The sequence below is a fragment of the Tinamus guttatus genome, unplaced genomic scaffold (genome assembly GCF_059628265.1).
Source record: "Tinamus guttatus ecotype Peru unplaced genomic scaffold, ASM5962826v1 Tinamus_guttatus_pri_ptg000472l, whole genome shotgun sequence".
NCBI lineage: Eukaryota > Metazoa > Chordata > Aves > Tinamiformes > Tinamidae > Tinamus > Tinamus guttatus.
The window spans coordinates 2,100,277-2,119,003 of record NW_028289006.1 but is presented as its reverse complement, the minus strand read 5'-3'; the positions used below and the strand labels follow the sequence as shown (position 1 = coordinate 2,119,003).

Sequence of the window (18,727 nt, the reverse complement as noted above, 5' to 3'; positions counted from 1 at the left end):
TAGTGAAACATTGTGCAAAAGCTTTTTTTGCATGTGATTGGAGGATCTGAAAATTAAGATTCTTTTTGATTCAGTTATTGTTACCAGAAGTAGAGTTTGCTCATAAAAAACCCCTCTACCCTTTCCAACTGTTCAATGGTGATGTTGTCTTTGCATTTCCAGCACAAACTGGTGCAAACTATGATTTTCACAGTGCTTGTATAGGTACAAGGAAGAGCATCACCTGAAAATAACAAGGCTATCCAACTACCTCTGCAAGTGGGTTTTATTACCCAGTTTAAGGAAGACACATAAGCCAGAGATGAACCCAACTCCCTCTCCCCATGTGCTTCTTCTATGAAGAGAATATAAGTAGCAAATATTCTCATCTATTTCAAGAAAATCACCAGGTCTGTCCCGGACAGCCCAGGAACAGAATATGTGTTTCAAAAGCTGTTTTTCCCCATGTTCACCTTTGAGAGCTGAAGCAAATTGCTGTCTGCTGAAGAAGCACCACACCTGAAAACTTGTGAAATCCTGCAAGTTTCCCTGCAGTCGCAGATTCCCTGCATATGCTAGTTCCATTAGTAGGAATTCACACCAAAATCTGCTCAACTTGAGCATAAGAGATGTCAGGGAGATTGCTGCCTGAACTACTCCAAGGATTTCCCTCTAGATACTGAGAAGATCCCTTTAGGATGGAAGCCCTCTGGTACAGTTTGAGGGCCTTCCACTTTTCCTATTGTGATACCTGTCTCTCCGAAATTTTAGATTAGCCTTCTATATTTTATCAATTCCCTTGGATATGCTGATGCTTATACAGGCTTGGTGCTGTTGCTTTAGGTTAAGTTTGCATCCAACAGAGGAGCAAAAAAGATCAAAGTCTTTTGATAGCTCCTTTCCAAAGCCCTGAGTGGGAATAGTATGGCTTTCTTCTGAAAGCACTATATAGTAATACAACTAAGGCAACTGAAAAGTGCAAGGGACTCATTTTTTACCCTGGTCAGAACCATCTTGTAAAACTGGCGCCTCTAGGTGCCAGAGAGACAAAGTTGCTGTAAAAGTATTGTTTGGCTCTCCTTGTTTTTTTACATACCAGAGTGGTAGTCTTAAACCCATCTCTACTTAATAAGTGATACATCTCAACCACGTGCCTCTGTAATGTGCACTATTTCATGGTCTGGACTCATCCTAAGACACAGGAGTACAAGCCCTGCAAATCATCAGTGGGAACTGTAAGTTATAAGGAAACCTTCAGAAGTTTTCTCCTAAAGCCTTCTTCTCTCCAGTGATTACTTTCAATACTTTCTCCAGTGATGGCTTTGTTTTCACAGTTACCTTGTCAGTCACAAACCAACACAATGATGGGAATCTCCAACCCAAACCATAGTCCTTTCAAGCCCTCAAACTCTGAATGCCCCAACAATCATGCATTCTCCTTCTGGGGGAAAACCCAGCACAGGTTCACCTGACACCAGAAAGATGTCCATGAAGAGAAAATCCAGACATGGGAGGCAGGGGTCTACCCTGGAAGACTAACTGAATGCAGTCACTGTGAATTAGCCAGAGTATCGTTGTAAACAGAACACTAGTCTCTGCAGCTGTCTTCCTCATCTGCATGTTACACTTGTGAGGGATTATATCTGCCTGATCATGAAGTGCTGTTCATAACTACTCATCACTATCGATACTTGCAGCTGCAGTTCACTAACTTAGTAATTGCATTTGACTTCACACCTGCATTAAGGATAGCATCTAGTGTTACATCTATATTAATATCTCCCAGCTTTAATATTACTTGCCTCCACAGATCTGTGTGGGCAAGAGCACCTGCTCATAAAGGCCCTCCCAGCTCCATGCCAAGAGAGAAGCTCTCAACTTCCACAGTTCAGCCTGTATACCCATTAAATTTCTTTTTTATTTCTTCAGTCCCCTCTAGTCTGGTAGTACAAATTCTCTCAAAGCACTAGATGAGTGTTTTCCAATATCTCTCTCTTGATATTTTGCACTGACCAATAGGCCTCAAAAAGATTTGAGGGCTGATTCAACAGGGGGTGAAGCTAAGGAGATGACAGCTGGTTCAACTTGCTAATTGTCTTTATGCCAGTAAGGCAAAACAGATCCCTGTTTCTCAAGCTGTCTGTCCACCCTCCTCTTTAACTCCAGAAATTTTCTTTTGAAAATCAAAATGACAAAGACAGATCACTCGGTCCCAGTATTTCCTGCTTCCCCTACAAAATACTCTCTTGTCCACTCCCAGGACAATTTGCTTCTCACTTTCTCAGTTGGCTTTGATAAGCCTTAGAGCCAAGTACGGGAGAGAGACTCTCAGGTGACAGATGTGAAGTCTGGAGAACATAAAACTATGCTGGTGGAGTGGGGGGCAAGACAGTAGCTGGCTCTCAAATGAGATGCAGTACTGAAGGACAGATTGAAAATGCAGAGCCTTCTGATTGCCTCAGAGAGAGCAGCACTGCAGACACTGCCAGCGCCAGCTACCAGAATCCATTTCCCCTCAGTGAGAAATGAATTGGAGCTAGTACGTGCTTTAGAGATGAAAGGCGACACAGCTCGGTCTCCTGAGCCAAGCAATTTATCCATTATACACATCTGTTCTCTTAACAGCCATTTTTCCGCTTCTCTCCCTGCCCTCTTTAGTCAGAATGCACAGATTGGAGTGGACTAGATCCATATCATGTTTCAGGCAAAGGAAACACCACTGATGAAGGAACCAGGATTAGAAGTGAGAGAGGATCACAGAAGGAAATGAATCCCTTTACCTCTGCCATCAGCAAGGCACCGATTATAGCCCACAGGGCTGAAGTACTCAAAGACGAAGACAGCCACTGCAGAGATTATAAGCAGCATCACGAACATCATCACCCATACGTCAGCACTGAATGGCTCTGGAGAGGAAGAGAAAGTCATGGTGAAAGGCCATGCACTACAGCCACCTTACCCCTTCTTGACCTCCTTGGCCTCAATAGCATCCTTGTGAGAATGGGGCAATAGGTTAAAAAAAATGCTGTGAAGCATTCAACTAGGTCTCAAAAACTCCTTGAACTGGAAGATGTGGTTTCTTTTTCTGTAATGACTGCATTCATTCTTACAGCTACATTTGTGATACATGGCTCCATCTGGAACTACATGCAGCCACTGTGACATGTACTGATAAAACACATTGATAAAAGATTGTTCCCAGGAAGTCCTCCAGCACCATCTGGAGAGCGTGAGGAAAATCAGACTAAAATGGCAGAGACTCAGACAAGCATCTAAACATTCAAGATGTTATTGAACCAAAGAGCATCTCCCAATTTCTGAGGTTTAGCCATAGTGATTATACTTTTTCAACAATTCAATTCCTGTAGAAGCAGGAACACTGGCTCATTCTAGAAATGTCATTATTTATATTCTGTAAATATATAATCCCTTGCAGGTCTCCTCCTTCTCCAAGCCTGAACAGATAAAGATGGGATAGAACCAGATTAGAGAATCTTAGAACTTTGTTCCAGACTACAGCCATATTGGAACCTCATTTTATTTGTAATTTAAAAAACACTGAGTTATTTTACTGCTGCTTTTATATACCCTGACAATATCGGTGGACATAGCTAAAGGCAAAAACTACAGAAGAGTGAGTAGCCATGAAAATCCTAGTTACAGAGGTTTGGAAAAAAAAATCTTTACCCGTATAAGGTTACTTCTGTTTGTAAATATTCTCAGGATTCTGGCACAGAGGAGACAGAAATTATGTAACTCATACAGTGTGTTTGCTGCATCATGAAGTATTTTATAAAGCCAAATAGTAGATTCCAGGAAGGCACCGATGCCTTGGGAAAATGCAGTATCATTTCTGCATTCTTTGATTGCCCTGCATTACTGAAGGACATTAGAAACAATTTTATTAGAAGGCATGGCATTAGCTCATCAAAGAACTGATGACAAAACTCTTTTTTTCAGAAACTCTGTTAGATCCTTAACTTTCATCAGTTGCTCTGTCTAAGGAGGGTCAAGTTAATTTCTTTATAAATAATGTCTCTAAAGATGCAAAATTTCCTTGCTAATTGTTATCACTAAGTAGAATGGCATACCAAGTATAAGACTTGGATCAACTTTTTTTTTCTGATTTTGAATATGCTATTAGTGTATTCACTGGAAAACTAAATGCTGTAGCATAGATGCCAATGCTGAGAGAGACAATTCTCTGACAGAATTAGGCTTAATAAGTATTGAGAAATGCCTTGGACCTTCTAGGTAATGTGTTTGCATTTGCCTGGATTTTGCTTGCTTGGGATTTGGAACTAAAACATCACAGTTTATTTTTATATACCTGTCCCACAGGTATTCCCAAAAAGGGACTTTCAGTCTAAGAGTCACAAACAACCTTCACCTAATTTTTGATGAAGATAACGGGAGGTTTTAATTTTAGATTAAAATAATACCTAAAAAGGCAGAAGGTGAGACAGTTCCATTGCTACGTGACACCATGACACTGATTCCCGTCTCAATGAAGGGCACAGAGAAATCCACCACTTCTGAACGTTCCTCATTAATGGTAAGAGATCCCACAGCCATATAGGCCCGTTTGGTGACAACCTGGAGAAGGGAAAAGAAGAGATCATACACAGACCCAAGACTAACCTCTTTTGAGAATCACAGGCAAACCCCTTATCAGTTTCTTGCCTTTCCACAGTGCCTTTTTACTCCTGTAATCCCCCTTCCCTATATTGTTTCTATTGTCTCTTCTTTCTAATCTTTCATCAGGACACTTTCTTCTTCCAGGAAATCTTTAGAAATTAATCTTCCCCTCAAAGCTGGTATGTGTATAAAAAAATAAATCCACAGAGGTCTTAGGATAAACACATCATCCACCGAGAAGACGCCTTATCTCATTTTTCTGTCCTTGCTTTCTCCTCCCTCTAACACTGCAGAGTCTTTTGTTATTCTTTATATACCTTATATACAGTTTAAAATCTAGCTTGCAGCCTGTTTTGTGCATGGATATCACCTCTTGATTTGACAGTGAAGGCCAAATCTGTGACACCATAGGGAATAATAATTAATCAATGAGCAGGAAAAGTGGTCATGGTCAAAGTGTCAAAGCAGATTAATTCACCCTATGTCCAAAAAGGATCCAGGTCAATCATTTCTATAGAGTCGCTTCTGTGCCTTCCCAGGAAAGAAACTAAGTAATAAGCCCCAGCCTAGGGATGCAGCCCATGCCCTCCTTTTGCTGCTGACCTCTCCAATCATTCCATTCCATGTCCCATTGATCTTTTTCCCATGCTTGCCATTAGTGACCAGGTAGAGGTCATAGGTAAACTTGACAGACTTTGAGATTTTCTTGAGGATGTCAATGCAGAACCCCTTGCAACATTTCTTCATATAATCTGGCTCCTCATCAGTCTTGTTCCTAAAAGACAAAAATTAGGGGTTAGAAGACTGAGGAAAGTTCCCTTAATGCCCCTGTGCCATCCGTGTGCTTTCCTTCCACAATACACCATGGTGAACTTCACTTTTACTGTCTGTGGTTGAGGGTGAGGGGACGCATTGTGATGACTGTCCCACCAAGGCCAGTCATGAATAGGCATGAGTCAGGCTGAGCAAACCCAAATGACTTTTCTGAAGAGCATTTTCATGTTTTGCCACTATTAGCCCCTCCACATTCTTCTGAGAGGGGAGGAGCCAATATGAGGGAAAAAAGCCCATGAGTGCATACTCGGTCACGATGCGTTTTTGACAAGGGACTGTGTTCCTCATGCAGGTGCCACTGAGGGGGTCCACGTTCTCCACAATGACGAATGGTGCCTCTTCGAGGGTCACAATACTGAGATGATCGTCCTCCCGTTCCTCAGAGTCGGGATACAGCTCGAAGCGGGGCCATACGTAATACTTCATTTGCAACTTTTTTTCTTTCCATTTCCCCACCTGTGGAGACACACACAATGAAAGGTTGACTTCTAGCTGCCCTAGCTCTCTGTGATGACCACAGGTCCTGCTAGTTGAGGTAGGAGTACCAGTTTGGAGTACCCACGTTTTACAGCCCATGTGAGGAGGCATATCTAAGGAGAATGCCCTAAGGAAATGGGTTCAAACTAGACGGTGGAGGAGAGAAACAAAAGAGTTAGGGGGTATCTCATCTCTCTGGCAGTCTCATTTGCTGGGCAATTAAGTCGAGAGGTACCATCACTATGGTCAAACAGACATGTTGTCTTTCAGCTTTCTCAGACAAACAACAACAGCAGAGCTTATCTCCTGAAATGTAGACTTCAGCCTGTTCGCCACAATAAAAAAAAAGTTTTTTTTTTACCCTCTTAAAAAGAGGAGAAATCAAAACAAATACTGAAAGAAAATGTCTTTTTGAAACAGAGAAATTGAAATACTTCATTTGGAAAAGTCAAAAGAAAACGGCTTTAATTTTTGAAAACTTTGTCATTTGTTTTCAGTGATATATACCCATTAGTTTCATTTTAAATGAAGTTATTTTGGCTATAGAAATAACTCCTGCTTCTAGAAAAAGACTGCCCATCCTGGTCATGACTGAGTGGGTTCTCCTGAGTGATAGAGGACAGGCAATTGAAGAGGGAGATGTTCTGCAATTTCAGGAATGTCTTCACAGAAGAACTTAGACAGAGATGCTTGTCTAACAGCAACTCTCATTATTTCCTGCTAAGAGCTCACTAAAATATCTACTCCTGTCTTTACATAATGACTCAGTTACATACTTTAGCTGGAGACAATTGCTCTGTGTTTCTGACATGTGAAAAGGAAAATCTAGCATAAGTTATGATTTTCACTCTTTCTATGTTTCCATAAGAAAATACTGCAATCTTCTCATTTTCCACACTCTGACATTTTCTAAGTAAAGAGAAATAACATCTTTAGAGGTCAAAAAAAAAAAAAAAAAAAAGAGGGGTGGGATTCATTTGCCTTATAGCTTCTGCCACAAATAGGAATATTTGTTTTGAAGCTGCTCCACTCCCTAAAGAGACAATACATTTAGGACACCTGCTGCTCATGATAGACCATTCCTTCCAGAAATTCCAGGAAAATAAAAAAATCCACCACCGGCTGTACTTTAAACTCTCAAAGTCTTGTCTTTGTTCTCCTTTCCCCCCATCACAGTTGACACTAATTAGCACCTCGGTTGACAGCTTGAGCAAGGAGTGCAAGAACCTAACTGGGCTTGAGCACGAACTTCCCGGCTCGCTCCTTCCCTGCTCATTCCTCAAAGAAAGCCCTCCAGGCCAGGGCTGAGACACGTGCGTGTGTGGGAAGCTTAGGCGACTGCTCTTAGCAGTGTACCTGCTCTGCGGGTAAACAGAAAAGCTTCATTCCACTGCAATCCAACACCACCTCCCACCACCCCCAAATTTCACTCATTTATTTATTTAAATGACAGGAAGGGAGGGAGAAGCACTTATTAGAGGCTCATTAGGTGTCAGCGGTTATTCTGTGAAACTCAAAGCCCAGCTGGGGTTTGGCATTTGAAAGCAGCCAGAATTGCATAAAACACTTGTCACCTTCAAAACAAACAAACAACTGCTTCATCTGGCCATGAAAGGAAAAAAAAAAAAAAAAAACTCTGGGGAGCTTGTGGAGGGAGAAGAAAGGCAGAAGCAGCACCCGCAGACAGCAGCTTCCCCCTTTATTGCTTGGGTGAGAAAGTACCCCACTAAGAGCAGTACTGTGGGTTTTTTTTTTTTTGGTTTGCTTTTTGTGAGATGGGGGGGAAGGAGCCATGCAGCTGCTCTGACCCTTCCTGAGGACCCTCACAACCAGCATCTGGCAGAAAAGGGCAAGTAGCACATGCCTCTGTTTCTCCCTGCACCTGTGCCTGTTTGAAGGAGGGAGTGGGACACCTAGCTATTTTAATTCTTTCTCTCTCTCGCTCTTTTTCTTTTTTCCTTTTTCTTATTTAGCACATAGGGAGAATTTACTTCAATTTTTAAATACACTTTGAGCAGGTGAAGGATTGCTGATTGGGAGCCCCGACCATTGGGGTCCCTTTTGCCCATAGAAGAGAGATGTCTTTGGCTAGCACAGTCGACATTCTGCCCCTCCAGACTAGTTGCTAAGCCTTGATGTAGCAAGTGCATTTCTGAGGGGATGAAGAGCACATACTCACAAATGCCTGTTCAACCCTCAACTCAGCTTCCCACTTGTTGACCTCCTGGCTCACCATCACCTCAATTCACCATCATCTGGGCCACAGATTTCAACAGCACATCTTTACCCCACGGGTACCTGAGCTCGAATCTCCCAAAACAGTTCAACAAAGCCACCAGACAAGCAGAATAACACACAGGGCTCAGCAGGGACGGGTGATTAAAATGCTGTGCAGAGCAGCCTAGGCTTCAGCTCACTAACATTAACTTATAGGAATGAGCAGCTGATGAAAGAGACATCTTGCAGTATCTCAGCAGCACTTAGATATCACAGTAATAGGCATGATATAAACCCCTAAATGATAAATTAGATAAGGTATACAAGCTCAACTCATAATTACCCAGAAGTTTCCTGGGACAGAAGGGGAGTTCATAAGGCTGCGTGCCAGGCACGTTTCACTGTATTACACTACTCTACCGCATGGCTGACGTTACAAAATTAGAGTAACGGTGACAGTCTTGTAACAGCCTCCTCCTGAGCACCAAAGCACCTAGCTGCAAATATGTCAGCACATGCCATTTCCTTATTATCCAATAAAATCCTTACACATTGTCTAAGAATGAGGAAAAAATAGGATATAAGTGAAAGCATGGCTTAAATGTTAACTGTGAAGTGCCTCAAGAACACATACATATCTTACATTTTATTGCTAATTTGAGCAATTGGGAATGCTAAAAAACAACCTACACACCTCTAGACATGTGCTGTTATGAATAAGGAAAATCAAGAAATCTTTGTGAATCAAGGAACAGAGGCAGACTTCATTAGTGCTTGTGCATGCAAGAGTCAATGTGCATGCAAGTACTTAAAGAGGAGGGGGCCTAAGTAGCGCGTAGGCAAGGACAGCTAAGATAATGAGAAAAGCCAGATGTGCAAAGGACGGACAAGTGCAAGAGAAAGCATGCTAGAAATGTGCATTCTGTGCTAGACAATCTGCTGTGAGAGAGAAGAAGCAATTCACTGTGGGGACAGAGGTTAGCCACAGCAGAATTAAATGTCACAGATTTGTCCAGGTAATGATGCCGACTCTTAAAGAATATAACCTGCCAAGCTGTGCAGAGCAGAGCAAGGCACTTTTGAAGTCTCAGGGTACTTGGTATTAACAGCTTGTAAACTGCTGTTACTTAGGTTCTGCTCAATGCTTGCCTCAGCAAAAAGAGGAAAAATAAACCATTCCAGGCATCCTACATATTTGTCACCCTGCAGCTTCAAGACCCACCAGGTGTTCTGCGATCAGTGTCCAGCCACTCAAACTCCCACCAGGAGTCTGGGAAGATCACAAAATCAGCAAAAATAAGGATGGAAGGGATCTTTAAAAAGGTCCTTTCTAGTCACATTCTGCAGTCCCTGGGCATGACCCTACATACCAAACCTCCCAGGACAAGGATCCTAAGAGCTTAAATTTCATCGTAACTAATGAGCTACTTCTCCTTGATCTGTCTCTATCGCATCCAATCTTTCAAAGAAAGGAATAACATTTTGGTTTGAGGGTGGATCTGGAGGTGTTGAGGGAGGGGAGCAGCTAATTGTTACCGTAAATTCAAGGTACTACTTTGGAAAACAAGGTGTTAGGAGGAGGAGAAATACAATATTACTGCAAGGAAGAAAGTGAGAGCTATTGGCTATTATAGAATAAAAATTAAATCAACTGCATATGCTATTGGTTTGCTTAAGTGTAAAAGCTATCCAGAATGGACAAAAGGTAGTATTGCTTATACAAGAGGAAAATAAGTCAGAACCTTCCCAAAGCCTTCCAGCAGAGTGGGAAAGTACCTTAACCACAGTAGGATGCAAGCAGAATAAAGGCATGCTAATGTGCATCTTTAATGAGAGATGTGGTAACATATTAGTCCCTGAAACTAATTCTTAACAGGGCTTTTTCTCCCACCCAATGAATGCTAAGGCTTGTAAGAGCCATTTATGAAAGATATTTGTTTAACCTGTCCTCACACTGACAGAGAGCCTCCAGTCTCTGTGGGAAGTCTGTTCCAGTCTTTAACTATACTTCCAAGGGGTAAAAAGAGCTTTTTTTTTTTTTTTCCCCTGATATCTAACTCAAATCTTTCTTGCTGCAATTTAAACCAGGGGAATGTATTTTCTTATTCCACTACATGTGCTGGTTTTAGCGTTATCAGGTCAGTAAGATATTTATAACACAGAAGAGCTGATAGTCTCATTCAATGGATATCATATAGCAAAAGCAACCACCTGTTCAAATTGCCAACACCCATTTACAAAATCCTTACTCAAATTTGTGGTATCAAGCTACAAACCAAAAAGATTACTCACATGAATTTCCAAAATTCCCTGTTCTAGCCAGGGCAGAAGTCAACCTTCAAGCTTTTCTTAGTATGCTGAAGCAGGATTACAAAACACAAAAGCATATGGAGAAGCCTTTAACTAAATATTAAAAAAGAAGAAGAAGAAGAAGAAGGAGGAGGAGAGGCATAAACTCCCCTGGAGGTTTAGCTTTCAAGAACTAGGCAGAGTACAAAATCTGAGGTTACAGTCTTGGTGAAAATGTGAAAATGGAGGGATTCAGATTGATTTCTTGCAATATGCTTAAAAACATAGGGGCCCAATTTTGAGTGAAGGTTTGGGAGAAAATGTTGATCTTCTTGCTTTTCCTATTCAAGACATTGCAGGTGAACTATGTTTAGGCAGAACCTTGGATAGTTTTAATCTCATTCAGGCTCCTACTTCTACCATGCCTTGCTCTTCTGTTTTTTTTTTTTTTTTTTTTTCCCCTCTTAAATCTTCTGTCACTTGTTGTCACTCCTGATACATACGAGATGCCAGAGAAAGAATAAATGGGATTTGGTTTCATTTAACAAAATAAAAAAGACCATTCCAACCATTCCAAACAAACCTAGGACTCCATTTTCCTTAATTCCTAAAAATTACTAACCATGTTTCCTCCCTTTTTAAACTCTCTCTTCCAGCAGCTGAGGGGCTTGTTCATTTGAGTGGTGTAACACTAAGGCATCAATACAGGGCAGTGATTGGAAACCACCAATTCCCTATGTTGTCGAAAATCTTTTGGACCTGATGTGCAAATACTTTTGCATCTCCACTCTGTATTGTGTAAAATTGAGATAATTATATGTCCTTGCCTCCAGAATGCACTGGATAGATAAATACAAAAAAGGTCTAGAGGCTCACAAATAGTGTGGAAATGAGCAGATAGATACACACATAAGTGCATTTGACAGAGCTTGATGAGAAGACACTGTGGCATGTAATTGTGAATGGTACAAATGGGAAGCCTATTCTGTCTTTAATCTTTGCTGTCAGATAATTAACTGGGAAAATTATGTAACTTTTACACCTGATTTTAAAACATGGAAAAAAGGGAAAACAAATATAGAAAAGGTAAAAGTAGGGTGTTGGGCAGCAAGGCAGAAAAATACTAGCGTTATTGGCAATATAGTTGACAACCCCTCTGGGAAATGAGAGGCTGGTCATGTCAGAACAGTTGTTACAGATCCTGAATGAGGACACAGAAAAAACAGAACAACTAGGCAGGACCCCAAAAGAGCTATTGCAAGAATAACACTAACACCATAGAAATTGTAATTATAACAGGGACACAGGCAATGGAAGGTATGCGCTGCTCAGGGAACATAAAAGTAGAAGTAAACTGGGGGTGCTGCCTAGTTGTTCTGTTTTTTCTGTAATGAAATAAAAGGGTTGAATAAAATAGAATCATTTGAGATCAAGGTAGTTTTTGGAAGGCTTGTGCAAGATATTCTACTGGAATTGTACTACAGAGATCTACTGTAAATCCATAGGCTTGCCTTTCAGTTGGCATGGAGATGTCATTGATGTTATGAAGAGAAATTACATCAGGAATTAAGTCATTATGGGAGCCTTCAGCTTTCTAGAGATAAGGTGAAGAACAAATGCAAATTTTAACAGCTGCACCCTTATGTCTTTTTTTTTTTTTTTGGACCTAATATTTGACACAGTTCTTCACCCCAAAATTACTGATTAGACACTAGGTCATACTGTTCTACACTCGGTTTGTGCAAATGGCAAAAAACCTTACAAAAAAGCTAGTTATCAAAAATAACCTTGGATTGAGTGATTAGGGGAAGGGAGAGCCTGCCTTAAAGGAGGAGATTAAAAGGCTTGTTTAACCTAGATAAATGAAAGCCAAGAGGGGATATGACTGCTCTCTATAAATAAAAGGGGTACAGATGTGCAAGGGAGGAAAAAAAGTTTCTTTTAAGCAGAAAACAATATTGGCATAGGAAAAAGTGGTTTAAAACTGGTTGTGAGGAAATTTGCCTTGAAAATACGATTTTTTTTTAACCATCAAATGAGGGAGGTTTTGGAACAGCTGTCCAAAAAGAGTAGTGAAAGCAACTTAAGTCGGGTTAAGATGACACACTGCTGATTTGTATAGGGTTATATAATGTTGCTACATACAGCGGGAGGGATGGGAGCAGATGAGCCTTTCCAGTCCAGTGGCCTCAAGTAAATATAAGAAAGAGGAGGAAATCCTCTATGAAAAACCTTTTCTCCTTGACTTTTCAGTCTGCAGATGTTAGAACATCATCTAAATCATTATCTCTCTGTCCCCCGACTCATCCACACGAACAAAAAGACTCTTCTGATCGATGTCTCCACATCCTCGGCACACACTTCCCTCATTCAGCAGCAAAACCATTTCACCTGGCCTGTGACTAGACCATCCCTCTTAGCCTTTAACCAAGTTCATCATTCTCACAGTGCTAACTTAACAGCCATTTCCAGGTATGTTATCCAAGTGATGCCACAAGCCTGTGTCTTCAGGCAGGCTGGTCTACAGCTAAGCAAGCTAAGCAAGGAGAAGAGATGCCACAGAGAGCAAAAATCTTCTGTTTACAAACACTTAGGGTGATTAATTAGCCAGATCAGCTAAAGCAGACAAGAAATGGCTGTGAACACACCACATGCAAAATTAATTAACACAGAAAAAAAAAACATTCCTTCCTGAACCTCAAGTTCACCTTCCACAACCACCTGGGGAAAGCTGCTTCTCCACTGCACCTGCAGAAGGAGGAATTACTTCTGATGGCCTTTCAATTAAGCAAGGAGCATACAGGAGATGGTGTAATTTTCTTCCCTCTATTTTTGAACAGCACCTAGAGTATGCCAGAGGGAGGCATGGCACAAAATAAGCACAGGATGAAGTACCTGCTGTTGCTTTACATCTCATTTCTGCAGTTCTGCAGAATAAAAGCTTTTTTTCAGAAATGCAGTACCCCTTATCACTGAGGTCTGGCATTTACATAGCTCTTGCCATTTTTGCAGAAACATTTATTTCCTGAACCATTTATATGCTTTTTGCAGTTGCTGAGGTCCTGTCCCCTGCCATGACTAGCTTGAGAAGGTTAATGAGATATACTTTGAAAGCTTCTGTCTTCTGCAAAGTGAATAAACTATGAAATTCCACCAGTGTCACTGAGGGGCAGGAATGCCAAGGTGTTTGCCTCAGTAAATCCTACCTCTAAGCCAGAAGATATCAAGAGGGGCTTAAAGAGCTGATAGTTCTCACTGGCTGATGGCAAAGCTCTTGTTGGTAGTGTGAACTTGTTAGCACAGTGTCATTCATTCAGGCACTGTTGGTTCATGCAGGAGTTGTATGATTTCCAGGGGAACATATTAACAAAAATTCCTCAATACTTCACAGTGTACAAGAAAATGGCAAGCATGTTTAATGGAAATGCACGTTGCAGCTAGGACAAGCCTAACTGGTAAATTGTCAGAGTAGGCAGTTCACGGTAGTATTGACTGTGGCTTGAGTGGGCTGGAGGATGTAAGTAATTCAGGAAAGACATAGCTTCTGGGAGGGCAAATCATATGTTAGGATTTTGGAGGAAGATTTAGAAATATATATATATATATATATCTTTACAAGCACTGCAGACTTCAAAAGAAAAGTACTAACCCAGCATTTCATGACTGTACTATCCAGCATAAACCACCTCCCATAAACCAGGAAAGACAAAGCCTAACTCAGGCTCTTGCTTCAATAATTTTTCATCTGTAGGGCCTCATGCTCTTCTGAAATGACTCTGGATAGGAGAAGGGCAGCTTAATTCCATGTTCTTAAAACTAGCAGCACCAGGCTATTCTGATTCTGCTCTGGAAGATGAATTAGAAAGCTAGGGAGATTTAGATTGCCCCTGTCACTTGCTTATCTAAGATGAAAGCAGATTTCACCTTGAGTGTCTCTACTGCTCTCCTCTGCAAAACCATGGGACAGGGAAAATGTAGCAGGGATGCTCGTAAGATGGTGTGTTTTGTGTGACGGGGGGTTCAGGAGTTACAAAGGTTCAAGAAAGATATGTGCATGTGTTTTTATCTGCATATAAAAGCATCTAGATGCTTTATAAAAGCATTTTGCAGTCTGCATTGTGCAAGTGTCTGCATCCAGTACGTGTCCATGCATGTAATGCCATATCTAATGATTTTTCCCTTTGGCTTTTCCTGTTGAGTGCTGGGCTTGGGTTTGCTTTTTGCTGAGCTTTCATTTTTCTCACTCAGACTATTTCTCCGCCCATGAAACATGCTACACTGATGGACAAACTTGCTAATTCAGCTTTAGCTGATAGATGCAGTAACGAAGTCGAGGCCCGTACAAAGGTGTACAAAATCCCAGCCCGTTCCTGTGGCCAGTGACACCTACTCTTTGCCCAGAATGAACCTCTCTCTTTCAGGGTCTCTTGGGATCTGAGGCTGAAGGATTGTTTAAAAATGCAGACCTAGAGGAAAGCTAAATAAATCTCCTCATACAGAGAAAGCTAATTGTTGAGACAGATGTAGCCATGCTGGCAAGGGTGGGAGAAGAAGCAGCATGAAAAGAGAGCGGGCAGATAGCCTACACCTCACAGCTTTCTGAACTGTGTAATACACATTGTAGGTGCTGCCTCAAAGAGCATCTCTGGGAATATCAGACAGTTGCTCTATCTTTCACTGAGGACACACCATGTTGTATATTCCAGAGGCAGAGCCCCGTTGCCCCTGCCCTGAGCACTACAGCCACGCACTGGACTCACAGATAGAGAGGCACAGGCAGGCACAGACACACGCTCACCCTGGAAAAGAGAGATGCAGCCTTTTCAGCTCTTCTCTCTCCAGTGGAAAGGGGAAGAAGATACCTGCACATTTTGAGAGCAAGACTTCCAGACAGGCTCTTGCAGCTCTGTAGATGCTCTTTCCTACCACCAAGAGCTCTGGATGTGATGGCAAGTGCTGCTACTCCACTCCACAACCCCTTGTCTCCAGATCCAGCCCTGATTTCATCTGCAGTAGCCACAGCCAGTGTCCCAAGGAGGAGCAGGCAAGAGGGACACACAGCTGGGCTGTGTGTTTGCATGCCCGCTCCAGCCTGGCACATGGCAGAGGACCTCACAGGGCTATGAGGGTCTTTGCCAATGGATGACCCCCTGTTTCACTGCCCCAAGTTGTAACAGGATCTTTAATATGAGTGGAAACAACAGCCCTGTTCTGGACCTTGGTCCCCTAACCCGTTCACTTTAGTACTGCTGTCTTCACTCAGCTTTTAATAGAAGCCAGATGGGAAGAAAAGCTAGGATATGGGGAAGGGGCATCCAGGGACACCCCTGCTGCTATATGTGTGTATAAGGGGGCTTGCTCTCTGGCATCCTTGCACATTTTTTATCTTGACTTTCTCAGAACCATCTCTGTGGGGGAGAAGAGGGTGGGGAGATAACCTCACTGCCTTGTTTCTCCCTCTGTCCTTATCTTATGTTCTATTATGCTCCTCAATTAACACAGTGCTCAGGGGGTTTCATGTGCAGAAGGAAACAGGCAGCAGGCGGCACCTGCATCATATGTCTGAGATCGTGGTCCCCCATGCTCCCAGCACCTGCACACCCACAACTTTGAAGCTCTTCAGCCACCCGGGAGGCTCTGTGAGAGCGAGGCAGGGCAAAGCCAGGCGAGTATGCATTTGTGTGCATGCTCCCTACTGCCACAGATCTGTCTTCTCACCACTGCCTGCCTCATGCCTTTAGTCTGCTGCCATGCTGTCACTGTGCCAGGACTGGTATCAGAAGTGACACCAGTACAAAGGTGCAGAAATCAGCGAGACTGGAGGTGTAATTCCTGGCAAGATATCCCAGCTGTCTCAGCTCTCACTGACTTGGCTCCTGTAAATCAGGGTAGAGGCATATGGAGGAAGTTGGGCTGAGAAATAGTCCTGTGCCCACTTACCTCCTCCAAGCTGGGGACATCCAGATGGGGTTGGAGCTGGCTGTTTGTTCCCATCTCAATATTGCCCAAATGATACAGTTGCCTTGTATTTAGAAATGAAGTGCTGGCCCCGACCGAAGCAGTGTTAACTCCACATGTCTCTGCCAGGAGTGAGGGTTAGTGGGACATTTCTATCTGTCCTGCTGCAGACTGGCTGGTGGACAGGAGAGCTTGCCAGGGCAGCTGAGTTGTTCTGAGGAGGTCAGTGTGGCTTGTAGACCACTAGCCTACTTTAGAAGCTTATACCCAGGACAGGGGACATCTCCAAGGGATGAGAGCTCCAGAAAGGGAACTGGGAGGTGCAGGACTCTGCATGATCCACTCCTAGAGCGGAGGAGTTTGAGAACAAAGGAGGAGGTTACCACTGTGCTCTGCTGTGTTTGGACCGAGCACCGGATGACTGCAGCCAGCTCTGTTGAAGCCCTACAGACAAGAGTTGACCGTTAGACAGTCCATTAGACAGACTGTTAGACCGTTAGACAGACCATTGGACAGAGTCCACCAGTGGGGCAGCTGGGTTCACTGCACACGTGCCTTACTACCATGCCGACCACAGCCAGAAAACTCTGTGAACAGTAGGAAGTGGCTCTGTCAAAAGTATGTACTCTTTCCTATCTCATACATGGACACACATGTGCACACAGATGCACATGCACACAGCAGTAGTCATCTTGAGCAGATCTGGGCTTGGTGAGACCAGACAAGATCGCAGCTGTGGTCATCTGAGCTGCAAGTCATCCCTGTGCACAAAGAGCAATATCAAATGAGTATTGTTAGAAAGAGTGGTAACCTTAAAACCAGTGCTTTAGGGAAGCAAGAAGAAGTCACATGTTGGCCAGCTCTAGCTAGGAAAAAAAAACGGGTTAAGCCAGAGATTGATTTGTTGAGAGCATGACCTTAGAAAGATAAAATTACCCGTTTCTTTTAGCACTGATGCCAGGAGCACACAATTTTCAAATATTTGTCTGTTATTTTATGCCTAAACATGTCAGCACAAAGATGATGATGTGGCATTCCCTCCTGCAACCAGAAAGAAGAACAGGGATGACAGAGGTAGCCTTGGAGACATAAGCTGAAACTAAGGTTTTCAGCAGGTTGCAAAAGGTCCTTTATGGCACATACAAGTGCATATATGGAATGACTCTGGCAGTCTTGAACTAGCTGGATGACTTCAAATGTGTATTTAAATCTCTACGCACAATTGCCTCTACTACAGGGGGAGCTGGTAGTAAGCCTGTAATTAGGTTCTGTGACATTTTCCATTACAAAAGTCTTTAGACCAGTTCTCTGAGAAAAGCCAGCATCATCATGTTTTGCAATAGGCATCTGAAAGTCAGCAGGCAAAAAAACCCTCAGGCTAAGGACATGATTTTTACTTTGGCCCATCAAATTTCATTCAGTCTTAACTGCATTATAAACTGTTAAATAACCATCATTTCTTTTCTGTCACTTTCTTACAGAAATCCTGGCAGACAGCCCAAATAGCATCTGAGCATTAATATTTTTAAGAGCTAACTTCATCATCCCAGTAAATCAGTGGGGCACCCTCATCAGTACCACAGTCATAGAATCATTATGGTTGGAAAAGACCTTTGAGATCATGGAGTCCAAATATAAAACCATAAAACCAGTCAGTACACAGTCAGAAGATCACCTCAAATTTGGCGGGACAAAGGAAAGGCAAAGCCAGATAAGGCTATGGCATAGTAGGGACAGGTCACCTAAATCTGCCTCTATCTTTTAAATGCATCCTGCTATGAAAAGCTCCCTTGCACTTCACCATCTCTAGGATGCAGAAGAAAGGCAAAGTGGTCCAAGCTGTCATGATTGTCTGTGGCATTAGTATGGATTAGTCATGCTAGTCATTGGACTGATCAGTCAGAGTCAGTGCTGAAGCCTCAGCATGCATGCAAGAGAATGAGAAACACATTTCTACAGAAAATACTTTGGGTTTTCCACTAAAAAAGAAAGAAATATAAATCAGACTACATTAAAATGACCGTGCTTATGTTGTAATATTGGGAAATAGCAGGTTTGCATTTTCCTTTTCAAACTTACTTCCATCCCACTTGTGTGTGGACGTTTTAATTCAAGATTTAATTAATGTGTGCATACAACTTTCTCCATGGGGTCCCTGCCTCAATCTCTGCATTAGAAAGACACTTGAAGGAACAGAATTAAGGTAGTCCAGGAAACAAGACTGGCATTTCCTAGCTTCACTTTGCAACCTGATGAAATCACTGCTAAGTTCTTTTATTTTCTGTATATAATTGCTTATAGATCTTTATGAGTGTGCACAAGCCTTCACAAAACA

At 42.4% G+C, this 18,727-nt stretch overlaps 1 protein-coding gene across 4 annotated transcripts in view; it reads right to left on the bottom strand.

Annotated features, from left to right (window-relative positions):
* Nucleotides 1-18,727, bottom strand: part of GRIN2B (glutamate ionotropic receptor NMDA type subunit 2B) — a 238,537-nt gene that overhangs the window by 24,122 nt on the left and 195,688 nt on the right. For all 4 annotated transcript variants that reach the window (XM_088532849.1, XM_088532847.1, XM_088532846.1 and 1 more), the window contains exons 6-9: nucleotides 5,699-5,907; nucleotides 5,221-5,392; nucleotides 4,422-4,575; nucleotides 2,760-2,885 (exon numbers count right to left, since the gene is read on the bottom strand). In XM_088532849.1, the coding sequence (XP_088388975.1) occupies nucleotides 2,760-2,885; nucleotides 4,422-4,575; nucleotides 5,221-5,392; nucleotides 5,699-5,907 (661 nt within the window). The remainder of the gene's footprint in view (nucleotides 1-2,759; nucleotides 2,886-4,421; nucleotides 4,576-5,220; nucleotides 5,393-5,698; nucleotides 5,908-18,727) is intronic.